Raw genomic sequence first — 13,762 nt, 5'->3', positions numbered from 1 at the left:
ACAAACCCAGTGTGTCCATCCACTGTCACTGATCCAGCTCCATGTTTTGTTTTGTTTTTTTGTAACTTATATTTTATTAGTTTTAAAAGAACAACAACAAAAAGAAAACACAACAACATAAATAGGTCTGGGTAGCACAGTCTTATCAATTATTTGCTTATATAATGTCCATTTTTTCCACTTTTTGCTCATTTGTGGTTCTTGTATGCTCAATCTGTGTGTTAGTTTTTCCATTAGAAATATGTCCTCAATCGTAGTTAACCATTGATCCTTTGATGGTACGTTCATCTTACCCCAATTCCTTGTTATGCATTTTTTTGCAGCTATCAACACCACCTTTACCAAATATTTATCGTATTCACGTATAGTGCCATCACCAAAGTTGCATAAATAAAGAATTTCAGGTTTCTTTGGAATTGTATATCCTAATACTTGACATAGGACATTGCAGATCATTTCCCAATATTCCGAAAGTTTTGAACATTTCCAAAAAAACATGAGAATGGTCAACATCCATCTCCCTGCATTCTCTCCAACATTGCTGATGCCTCTGGAACTGTTCACTTTTAAATTTATCAAGGCTTTATATAATGCTGAGATTATCCTGATATTATTGTCTTTATATGCTTTAGTCATGATTTGAACCCCACTGATTCACCAGTAAAACCCATGGAGTTCAAATCAACTCCATGGGTTTTACTGGTGAATCAGTGAGCCTGTTTATATGACCAGAAAAATCCGATAACTGGGAGTAATCCGATAATTGCCACAATCGGATACGATGCTTCAGAAATGCGATAATGGAAAAACCCTGGTTTACATGTTTCAGTCCGTTATTTGATTTCTTTCGGAGTATGTACGTACGTCATGACATAAAACGTACACTTCCTGTTATTTTCAAAACATCCGGTCTGGTTTCGGATATTCTAAAGCACAGGTGTCAAACATGCAGCCCGGGGGCCAAATTCGGCCCACCAAAGGGTTCAGTCCGGCCCCTGGGATGAAATTGTAAAATGCAAAAATTACACTGAAAATTTTAACAATCAAGGATGTTAAAATCATTTTAGGTCATTTCAGTCTAAAGTGGATCAGACCAGTAAAATACTATCATAATAACCTATAAATAATGAGAACTGTAAATTTGTCTCTTTGTTTTAGTGTAAAAAAGTAAAATTACACAAAAATGTTTACATTTACAGACTAGCCTTTAACAAAAATGTGAATATCTGGAATGTCTTAAGAGAAGTATGTGGAATTTTAATAATATTTGTCCTGTTATTTAATGTTTTACGTATTTGTAGATCCACTGTGATCTCTAAGTTGTGATTCACTTGTATAAATAATACACTAAGGCATAATATTGTTAACATTGCACTTATTTTACTAAAGAATTTTCAAGTTATTAATATTTGTTTATGTTATGTTCAAGTAAAATTCATAGATGTAAAAATTTTCATTACGGAATTTACTTTTTACACTCAAAAGTTCTTATCCTATTATTTATATTATTTTATTGGTCTGGCCCACTTTATATCAATTTAGGCTGGATGTGGCCCCTGAACTAAAATGAGTTTGACACCCCTGTTCTAAAGGACAACTTTTGGAATGTGTTGCAGTTCCTGTATTTGATGTTGACAGTTTCATTTGTTCTGGCATGAAATTTGTTTCCTCTTCACTCCAGAAGTGAGTCTTTACCGTGTTTGTTTACCTTTGTCCTTAGGCTCATGTCGCTGCATAACTTCCATTTATATTGATTTTTTTTTTTTTTTTTTTTCTTACACATGCGCAGATGTAAAAGAACAAAATAAATCACATTAGCCTGTATACATGCGTGAAGACATCGAAGTATTGGGGAGAAATCTAGGTGTGTTAATCCGATTTCTCCTAATCAGATTACTGCCGTTATCGGATAAAGTTTATCAGATTATCCTGTTTACATGATCACTTGAATAACCTGAAAACTCCAGAAATCGGATAATGATCGGAGTATTGGTGTGCATGTAAACGGGCTCACTGTTGTAGAAGATAACAGTGTTTCCATGGTAACTACGGAGCCTCTGAACGTCCAAATGGGTCATATCTGATGACCATGAAAAGATGAATAACTGTATTTTACACCAATTATTGACATGTATTAATAGGATAAATGGATCAACAGGTATTAAACAGTTTAGATCAGTAGTTGCTGTTGGTCAACACTGGATGTTTGGGTGAAAATACTGACCTTTACTTATAGAAGCCTTTTAGTTCGTGTGTGTTTTTGTTAATGTGCACATGCTTACCGTATATTAATTTTTTAACTTAATAGAACATGAAAAATGCTGAAAAATACTGCATGTGCATGTAAATGTATGGAATAAATGAATATAGGCCCATGACTCTGCAAAAACAGCAGATGACTGCGACTGTGAACAGTTCTGGAAATGAGACGCTGTGGCTGCACATTAATAGAATTACAGCTGTAATTTATCACAACAATGGGAAAAAAAAGAGGCACAGCATCTGTTTTTTTGTAATATCTTAGATTTAGTGGCACTGAGCAGAGTCGTCCTGTGTAAAACAAATAGGAAAGGGACATTTTTGTTGTGTTTCATATAGTTTTATTCTGTACTAGAGCTGCTTTTCTTCATTTGTTTTGCTTTACTGTGTGTTTTAGCGTCAAAATAGGGTGGAATAACAGAAAAAGACAAAGAGAGGTACTGAAGTTTGACAGGTTTTGACTAAATAAGACAGTCAGAATGAGGAGATTTAGGATGTTGAACAAGAACTGTGAACTGGAACCAGAGGTGATTTCTCATCGACTGAAAGGGAAGCTCCCCTAAAGTTACTGAAATTAAATGGTTAAATATGTTCGGTTGTGTTGACATTTTATTGACTACAAATGTGTTACAACACGTTCATCTCACAGACGAGTTCGTTCAGAATCAGCTTTATCACAAATCAACAGACTGGATGTTGTTCACTTCTCCTCCATTCCCACGTCTCTGTTTTCTCATTCGATCTCTGCTCAGTGCATTTGTCCGTAGACGTCCATGCACTTCAATGGGACTGAGTGGAACAGTTTTTTTCATTGCCTCAAAACTGGACGGTAATTGGATAAATGCCACGGTTTTGTCCCGCCCCCGGACGCCCGGCTTCTCTGGGGGTGAATGGAGCTGTGGGCGGAGCTCGGCCGGGCTGGACGCCAGGCTTCCACATGCTGATTGGAGGATCAGTCGAAAGGCTGAATCCATTTGATTGACAGCTAGTTTGAGAACTACTCCTTCACTGACACAGTTCAGTTTAATACTGTCGCACATTCTGCTGTGAAACCAGAGAAACCACTACAGAATGACTTGTTCATTTCTTGCACTGTAAATAAAACACACTCATTGTACTTCCTTGTTTCAATTTAACATAATTTCAGCGTTTTCTTGTTTCAGTTACATGATTTAATCATTTCTTGTTTGAGTTTAATATCGTTTTGTAGATAGTTAAATCAATCATACTGTTGGCTAAGTCGGAGTGAACTGGCAATCTAGTAAGGTGCACACGATGGCAGACAATGCTAATGGAACGGAGGGCCGAATTTATGTTTAAATAACGAATTTAAAAAAAATCTTCAATTAAGTAAAAAAAATCTTCAATTAAGCCAAAAAAAATTCTTCAATTATGTAAAAAAAATTCTTGAATTAAGCAAAAAACAAAAAAATCTTCAGTTAAATAAAAAAAATCTTGAATTAAGTAAAAAACATCTTGAATTAAGCAAAAAAAAAAATCTTCAATTATGTAAAGAAAAAATCTTGAATTAAGCCAAAAAATATCTTCAATTAAGCCAAAAAGAATTTAAAATCTTCAATTAAGCCAAAAAAATCTTCAATTAAGTAAAAATATCTTGAATTAAGCCAAAAAAGGAAAAAAAAAGAATCTTCAATTAAGTAAAAAAAAAATCTTGAATCAAGCCAAAAAAAAATCTCCAATTAAGCCAAAAAATCTATAATTAACAACTTTTTTTTTCTTTGTTCTAGTGCAAAAAATAACATTAAATTATGAAAATATTTACATTGACAAACTATCCCGTAACACTAAAATGTGAATAACCTGAACAAATATGAACAACCTGAAATGTCTAAAGAAAATTAAGCCCAATTTGAACTATTTTTCTGCCTGTTCTTCAGTGTTTAGTGTCTGTGTAGATCTGGTCCAGAATGCACATGGACAAATGAGAAGTTGCGGAATAATATTGTTAAAATTGCACTAAATTTTCTTGCGTTTTTTAATTTAAATTTCAGTTTTTTCAGGGTTTTTTTTTTTTTTTTTTTTGGATAGTTTATAAAAGTAAGTATTTAATTGGGGGGGGGGGGGGTGTTACTAAAACAAAGACAAAATTTGGACTTGTCATTATTTATAGGTTATTCTGTTATTATTTTTCAGGTCTGGCCCACTGCAGATGAAATTTCGCTGAATATGGCCCCTGATCTAAAATGAGTCTGACAGCCCTGGGTTAAAGGGTTAAATCTAAAACATGTAGACTCTGGGCTCAGCAGTCGAGGCTCATCCATCCTGGTTTTACTCTGTCTCTGAGGTCAGATGAGCTTCGTCGGTGCCTCGGTTGAACCTCAGGGAAACAGAGCGTCCATTGTCTCCGTCTGGTCGTAAAAGCTTTGCATAGATTAACTGTGTGTGAATGAACATTAGCATCAGAAAATACAGGACGAAGCACTTTGGAAAGGGTTCATGTGGGTAAATATGTTCTATATGTTCTGACAAATGGGAAAAAAGTGACAGTAGTGGCACCGTGTTTGTTTTAAAACTCTTCTTCTTCACTTGTTGTAACGTCTGTCAACCTGCTTTTTTTTGTACTTGTGAATCTAGTTGCGCAAAAAGGTCTTTCCATCGCTGTTTTGTGTAATGTACCAATTTCACTGCACCTGAAAAACCACCTCTTGCAAGCGCCAAAACTTTTCATTGAAAAATGAGAATTTGGGCAAAATTGTCGTTTTTCCATCAGGCAAATTTTTATGCTCAAGTTATATTTGGACAATTTGAGGGTTTGTTTATTTGTTTGTTTATTTATGTATTTCAAATATTGCAATAAAATCAAACAACAAAAGAATTATATGAAAAGAAAGTAAACCATTCAAAAAGGAGCGGGATGAAGTTTAATTTATAAAAATAGATTCTGACTATGCACACAACACAAAATGGCTGTACATATCAAGTATAGACTGTCCATTTTGCTGCAGCATTACACATGAAAATAAACTGTGTCCATTTCATAACAATATTACACATATTAAACTAAAATAAACTCTGTCCTTTTCATAACAATAATACACATGTTAAAAACTAAAATAAACTGTCCATTTCATAACAATAATACACATATCAGAAAAACTAAAATAAACTCTGTCCATTTCATAACAATAATACACATATCAAAAACCAAAAATAAACTCTGTCCATTTCATAACAATAATAACCACATTAAAAAACAAAAATAAACTGTCCATTTCATCACAATAATACACATATTTAAAAACTATAATAAACTCTGTCCATTTCATAACAATAATACACATATCAAAAAACTAAATAAACTCTGTCCTTTTCATAACATTAATACACATTAAAAACTAAAATAACTCTGTCCTTTTCATAACAATAATACACATTAAAAAAACTAAAATAAACTCTGTCCTTTTCATAACAATAATACACATTAAAAAAACTAAAATAAACTCTGTCCATTTCATAACAATAATATACATATTAAAAAAACCAAAATAAACTGTCCTTTTCATAACAATAATACACATATTAAAAACTAAATAAACTCTGTCCTTTTCATAACAATAATATACATATTAAAAACAAAAACAAACTCTTTCCTTTTTATGACAATAATACACATATTAAAAAACAAAAATAAACTCTGTCCATTTCATAACAATAATACACATATCAAAAAACTAAAATAAACTCTGTCCATTTCATCACAAAAATACACATATTAAAAAACTAAAATAAACTTTGTCCTTTTCATAACATTAATACACATTAAAAAACCTAAAATAAACTCTGTCCATTTCATAACAAAATGTGTGGAGCATCGGCATCTCCTTCTCATCCGTCTGTCTTCCTTCCTCTGATCAAACCTCCCATCCTTGACTCGTGCAGTCGAGCGGTGACTCACTCCCCCGATGATGTCACGCCTCCTCGGTTGCTATGGCCGTCGTCATAGCGACCAGCGTCTCTCTGTTTCTGTAGCGTGTTAAGGGGCGACTGACAGGAGAAGCTGAAGGGGTTTTCATATCAATAGCTGGGGCCTAATTATGTTCAGAGCGGAGGGCTCAGGTGTCTGAGAAAATACCATCAGAGGTGAAAAGATGCAACAAAACAACAAGTGTGAGCGATTTTCCCACCGGGAAACACCAGTAGAGGAGACGGAACTGAGCAGAAAGAGGAGAGAACACATTATAGACCACAACCTGGTGGGCTTTACTCTGCAGACGCACACTTTTATTATTAGTAGTAGTAGTAGTAGTAGTAGTATTAATAATAATAATAATAATAATAATAATAATAATAATAATAATAATATGTATTATTATTATTATTATTAGTGGTAGGGGTAGGAGTAGTTATAGTAATTATTTTTATTTTTATTTATTTATTGCCATGGAGTCAAGTATTAATATTTAGTATGAGAATTTCTTAATATTCTCAACTAATTCCTTAATTTGTTTTTGCCCATTTTGTTGATTTAATGCTTATTTCCTTCATTTTTATTTTTTATTTTATGATCACTTTTGTTCATTTTTGTCTAAATGTTGTCTTGCTTGTGATATCATTATAAGTTTTTTTCATTTTGTTAATTGAATGCTTATTTTCTTCATTTTATTTTTTATTTTTCTTCATTTTCTTGATTATGTTCTTCTTAATTCTCTTGATTATTCCTTAATTTTTTGCTCATTTTGTTGATTTAACACATTTTCTTCATTTTACAATGGCTGTTGTTCATAATTCTGTTTTTTTCTATCTTTCTTGATACTATCCTTTATATTTTTGGTGTTTTGTTGATTTATTGCTTATTTTCTTCTTTTATTTCTATTTTTATTCATTTTTTGGATTGTTTTCTCTTATTGTCTTGGTTAATTCCTTAATCTTTTGCCATTTTGTCAATTTAATGCACATTTTCCTCATTTTATGATTACTTTTGTTTATAATTGTCATTTTTTATCTTTGTTGATGAGAGCCATTATATTTTGTTTTGCTCATTTTGTTGATTAAACACACATTTTCTTCATTTTACAATGACTGTTGTTCATAATTTAGAATTTTTCATATCTTTCTTGATGCTACCCATTATATATTTTTTTGCATTTTGTTGATTTATTGCTTATTTTCATTTTTCATTTTCTTGGTTATTTTTTCTTAATTCTCTTGCTTAATTCCTTAATTTTTGGCTCATTTTGTCAATTTAATGCACATTTTCTTCATTTTAGATTACTTTTTGTTCATAATTGTTTATATATATATATATATATATATATATATATATATATATATATATATCTATATATATATATTCGATGAGATCTATTATATACATATTTTTTCATTTTCTTGATTTAATGCTTATTTTCTTCATTTTATTTTCATTTTTATTCATTTTCTGATTATTTTTCTTAATTCTCTTGATTAATTCTTGAATTTTTTTGCACATTTGTCGATTCAAGCTGTTGTAGTATTTAGTGTGACCTCCCTTTGCTCTTAACACGTCTTAACCCTTTTATTCAGACGATATTAGATTTATTGCAATAATTTTCTGAGGTTTTACACCAGATTTCATTCAACACAAGTAGTGGTGATGGGAGATAAACCTCATTTTCAGATCAGTTTATTCTACAGCTTTACAGTTTCCTTCACCTGTCGACCTACAAACCCACATGGAGCGTCCTTTCCCATCCATGTACTTCCATAAATCAGCCCAGATGACTGCTCTCGGCGCTGACTGCAAAAAACAAAAAAATAAAATAACAAAAAAGCTGTAGCCGAGTCTTGAGGAAAATGCGACTGACATTTTCCTTGTGTATAATAAGCTCGTCTGTCATCTCTGACCTTCAGATGTGGGTTTGGAAGAGAACGCCTCGATTTTCTGTCAGAGTACAGGATCGTTTTTACTGCTGGGTTTTGTAAGAAGCCGTTCGAACAGGGAGGAAATGTCAGAAAAGAGAGTCAGTGCTTTTGTAACACTGACCGATTTGACATGAAAGTCAGCCCAAAAGGAGTAAATCTCATCATTATCAGTACATGAACCAAACACACTTTTTTTTTTTCCTACTTAAATGATGGAACTGCAAATTTCCACACTTCCATTCTTATTGCTGTAAATATTAGCATCAAAAATACAGAAGGGAAACACTTTGGAAGGGTTTTATGTGGGAAAATAAGGTATTATGTTTTGACAACAAGGGGAAAAATTACTCGTTTTTCCATTGACTCTCAAATTGCGCGAATATAACTTGCACATAAAAGTTTACCCAATGGAAAAAAGGACAATTTTGTGAAAACTCTTCTCAGTTTAATGCACATTTTCTTCATTTTATGATTACTTTTGTTCATAATTTAAAAAAATTTTTCATTGTTGTTGACGAGATCCATTGTATATACATATATACTTTTTTTTTTTTGCAAATTTGTTGATTTAATGCTTATTTCCTTCATTTTATTTTTAATGTTATGATTACTTTATAGTTTTATCTTTCATGATGATATCCATTTTTAAAAATTCATTTTGTTAATTATTTTCTTAATTTTACTTTAATTATTTTTTAATTTTCTTGATTTTTTTTTTTTTTTTTTTTTTAATTCTCTTGGTTAATTCCTTAATTTTGGCTCATTTTGTCAATTTAATGCACATTTTCTTTTTTGCACTCTCGTTTTCAATTTAAAGTTTTTGCTGTGGTAAGAGGTGGTTTTTCAGGCATAGTGCAAATGGTGTATCAGGCAAAACTGCAATGAAAGGACCTTTTTTCAGCAATTAGTCACATGAATTAAAAAAACAGATGTTGACACACATCACAACAAGCAAAGAAGAAGAGTTTAAAGAAGCGTCACGGTATGTGTGGACACGCCAGGCAACCCAATAATTTTTTAATTTAGTAGGAGATAGAGGGGTAATATAGAAATAATAATGAATAGGTCTGTAAATAAACACAATATTTATGTTGGTTGCATGTTTATGGAATGACTTCTCATGTCATCTCACAATAATAAATAAACAAATCAATACATTATGCACTTCTGTTTTTTCAACATTTAGTAAATATCAGTAAAGTTTTGCCCATATCTCCAATGGAAAAGCAACTATGACTTTGGTGTGATGTGTAATTAATATTTGTCTGTTATGTGGAGCATTTGACAACCTGAAAATCAGCGCTTTAACATTCATTAAAAAAGAAATATTTAGCTTCTTTGGGACAATGTCTACAAAGTTTGTTCACAGTTTTGAGAAATTTAGATTTTTGAATTTTTGACAAATTTTTGTCATATTAAAAATGTGTCTTTACTTATAATGGTCCAATTTAAGATAAGATATGCCTTTATTAGTCCCACAAGGGGAAATTCCAGAATTAATTATTATTATTATTATATTAATAATAATCCTACTATATAATGCACATGTCGGCCCCGCCCCATGTCCCATCGATATCCGCTCGATCGATGTTGCAGCACGGGAGGGTGTACGGATACAGTGCCGCTGTTGCACCACAGGAAGGCGCTATCGTACAATGGCACCGCGGGTACAGTGCGGTGGTGATATTTACATTATATTTATGCATTTGGCAGATGCTTTTTTCCAAAGTGACTTACAGGGGAAAACAAAAATTTAAAAAATAAATAAAAAATAAAATAAAACACAAGAATAGATTAAAGACGTAAAGCAGCTGTACAATTAAATATATAATAATGATATGTTTTGTCTGTACTTTTAACCTGTGTTTTTAAATTTATTTTATTTGTTGCTTCCTTGTTTGTTTGTTTTAAAATGGACTGCGAGTCTGGAAATGATGATGATGATGATGATAATATATTATTAATATGTTAACCCTTTCATACATACTGGTCACTACAGTGGACAGCTATTCTACAGCTGTTCTCTTGTATATTCCTGGGTTTTGTTGTTTTAGTTCCATATCAGCCAACACAGCACCATCCCATACACTGCAATTCATACCATTACTGTAACTTTCCTGTTCTTGGTAAACCTGATCTGCACTAACATGTTTGAGTGTAAATCAATTGCTTATTGTTTTTAGACTGTAATTAACAGTTTTCTTAAACAAAAAGTTTGTTGTTTTTTTTGCATATTATCTCCATGAACTGAGTGATAACTAGTATTAGAGTATGATAAAAGATGAGAAAACATCAGATCTGCTGCATTAAAAATGTTTTTATTCCATAGTTTTCACACAGTATATCATTTTCTGATATTACAATTTAAATATGTTTCTTTGCTTCAAAAATTAAACACATGGTGTCCAAATGAGTGGACTTTTTTTGTAACTCCACAAAAAATTGGTCCATATAAAAGATATTAAATCACATTCTTTTTTTCATGCCTAAAGAGGAATAAAAACACTCTGGAAAAAAATCTTGAGTAAGGTTCTCAAAATTCATGCATGAAAGGGTTAAATATTTTGATGGATTATAACATGTAAATAGTTAAAGATATCAGTATATGTCCTATTGATCACTGATAGGAAGTCGTATACTGACTTTGACTGAATCAGTTGAGTTCTCCTCCAGTGAAAGTCCCGCCCATTTTTATTGGCAGATGGATCTCCTGCATCAGGACCACAGGACTCTAATATAGAGACAGAACCGGACAATATTGCAAATTAAACTTGATATTGATTCTTGATAGAACATGACGCTAAGTTACAGGGACATTGGTTCTATTTCAGTTTTTTTTTTTTTTTTTTTTTCAATAATTGCACTGGTTCCTAATTTCAGTGCACACACAATGACAACAAAGACAATTCTGATTTTCTTCTTCTGATAATGACAGAAATGATCATGAATTTAAGATGCAAACATTAACAAGTGCAGCTGAAATGTCCATTTGTTGCGAAAATGTGTCTAAAGACCCCTGAGTCGGTGCAGGTGTTGACGTAAGTGTTGTTTGTCCGTCTGCAGGGTCTCATCTGTGTCCTCGGAGTTTAGATTGCGCCCGAGCAGGACGTCACTTCTGCCAACAGGGAAGCTCGCACTGCGGCCCCTGTCTCCGCCCACTGGTGGAAAACTCCCACGGACGCTGCGTGATCAAGAGGAGACACCTTTCCCACTCCACTCAGTCCGCTAAAGGTGGGTCACCAAGTCCGAAACACACCTAGGAGGAAATGTCTTTTTTTTTTATTCAAATTTTTATTCAGAACAGTCTCATAAGACATTGTACAGGACACCAATAGTAAAAAGTACACTGTTTTGGGTTTTTTTTTTTTTGTTTTTTTTTTTGGAAAGAAAAAAAGAATATCAATAATGCTCACTGCAAGGAAGAAAAGGAACGTGCAAAATAATAAATAAATGAAAGAATAAATAAAGTAAATAAGTAAAAAAATGGATAATAATGATATTAACAAGTTTGTGCACATAGCCAATCACACTTTTAGGACATAAGACAAAGAAAATTATGCATAAATAGATATATATTGTCTACGCACAAAGTATTATTTATAGTCATAGTTCAAAGAGATAGAAAGAAAGAAAAAAGTAAATGAAAAAAAGGATAATAATATAATAATAATAATATAATATAATAATATAATGATATTAACAAGTTTGTACACATAGCCAACTACACATTTAGGACATAAGACAAGCAAAATTCTGCAAATATATATATATATATATATATATATATATATATATATATATATATATTTATGTATGCACACACACAGTATATTTTATTTATAGTCAAATAAGTACAAAAAAATGGATATTAATAATGATATTAACAAGTTTGTACACATAGTGAATCACACTTTTAGGACATAAGACAAACCAAATTATGCATAAATAGATATGTATACGTATATGGGTTTTTTTGTTGGGTTTTTTTGTGGATCAAACCAAAACTAATAGAGTTATAGCCGATTAATAATGACAATTCCAAACTTTTCTCTGTTCTAATGTGAAAAATGTAAAATTACACGATGTAAATGTTTACATATACAAACTATCGTTTCACAAAAATATGAAGATGTAAACATTCATGAACAACCTGGCATTTCTTAAGAAAAATAAGTGGAATTTTAACAATATTATGATTGTTACTAAATATTTTGCACCTTTGTAATCCACTGTGATCATGTCGAAATTGTTGATCCATAATTTGTTAATATAGGACTAAAACAAAGGCAAAATTTGGAGGTTATTATTTATAGGTACTTATGTTATTTAAGTTTATATTATTTTATCGCTCCAACCTGCTTGAAATCTTTTTTTTTTTGAAGATGCAATGTCTTAAAGGCATAGGTTTGTAACTGTAATCTTCACACCTCTGAGCCTCTGTGCTTGGCCTGGATTTTTCCTTTTTTTTCTTTTTTTCAGTGCTTTTAGTACATTTATGGACATTGAGGTTGTACCTGCAGCCAATAACAGCATCACACAGTGTTTATTATTTATTTAACCTTTATTTAACCAGGTTAATTGATAACTGATTCGCATTTACAATACAACCTGGCCAAGAGACAATATAACTGCATACAGGTGGATATTATGTAGAGCTGAAGCCCCGCCCCTTCTTGTTACCTCCAGTGGCATGCATTACAGTCAATGATGAAAGACAAGTCCATTTTTGATCCCATTTGATTCCATTATTTACACATAGGTTTTTCAGTTTAAACCCCTAAAGACCCAACATCCACCATCGAACAAAATCATCTACTGATCTAAACTGTTTAACTCCTGTTGATCCACTAATCCTATCAATACATGGAAATAATTGCTGTAAAATACAGTTTTATCTCAATTATTCATAGGATAAAATGTACAAAAACTTGTAAAATGACAATAAAAGGAGCAAAATACTTGAAAAATACAGAAAAAATTAACCAAAAAACTTAAAATATGGTATAAAAGAGAACAAATCCTTCTAAAGTGAGGAGAAAATGAGTAGAGTTCATCGTTTTCTAACATCTTGAACCCTGTATTTATTCTGTTAACCCTCAAAAACTAAAACCATCTACTGATCTAAACTGTTTAATACCTGCTGATCCACTAATCCTGTCAATACATGGAAATAATTGGTGTAAAATACACTTCTTCATCTTTTCATGCTCATCAGATATGACTCATTTGGATGTTCAGAGGCTCGGTAGTTACCGTGGAAACACCGTCATCTTCTACAACATTGATTCACCAGTAAAACCCATGGACATCCACAGTAAAAGCACATGTGTCCAGTTGTGAGGCGTGTGTGTGTGTGTGTGTGTGTGTGTGTGTGTGTGTGTGTGTGTGTGTGTGTGTGTGTGTGTGTGTGTGTGTGTGTGTGTGTGTGTGTGTGTGTGTGTGTTCAGAGCAGACTCCTTCAGCTTCCATTTCCCTCAGTGCAGATCAGATCAGATCCAGACTGGACTCAGCTGTCAATCACAGTCCAAACTAGTGCAGAATGGACTCAGTCTGAATCTGAAGGACTCATGGATCTAACGGGAGTCACTGATGGGTCTGGACAGGGTGGGACTCTCATCACACTGCTCCTCCTTCTCCTCCT

The 13,762-nt window shown here is 32.4% G+C and overlaps 1 protein-coding gene across 1 annotated transcript in view; it reads left to right on the top strand.

Annotated features, from left to right (window-relative positions):
- Positions 1 to 11,381, top strand: part of LOC115425581 (neural proliferation differentiation and control protein 1-like) — a 42,075-nt gene extending 30,694 nt beyond the window's left edge. Inside the window, exon 2 of the mRNA XM_030143210.1 lies at positions 11,185 to 11,381. Coding sequence (XP_029999070.1) covers positions 11,185 to 11,381 — 197 coding nt within the window. The remainder of the gene's footprint in view (positions 1 to 11,184) is intronic.
- Positions 11,382 to 13,762: the final 2,381 nt, after the last annotated feature.

Source organism: Sphaeramia orbicularis, chromosome 9 (assembly GCF_902148855.1).
Source record: "Sphaeramia orbicularis chromosome 9, fSphaOr1.1, whole genome shotgun sequence".
Taxonomy (NCBI): Eukaryota; Metazoa; Chordata; class Actinopteri; order Kurtiformes; family Apogonidae; genus Sphaeramia; species Sphaeramia orbicularis.
Note: the sequence above shows the minus strand (reverse complement) of the source record. Positions and strands in the feature narration are given on the sequence as shown.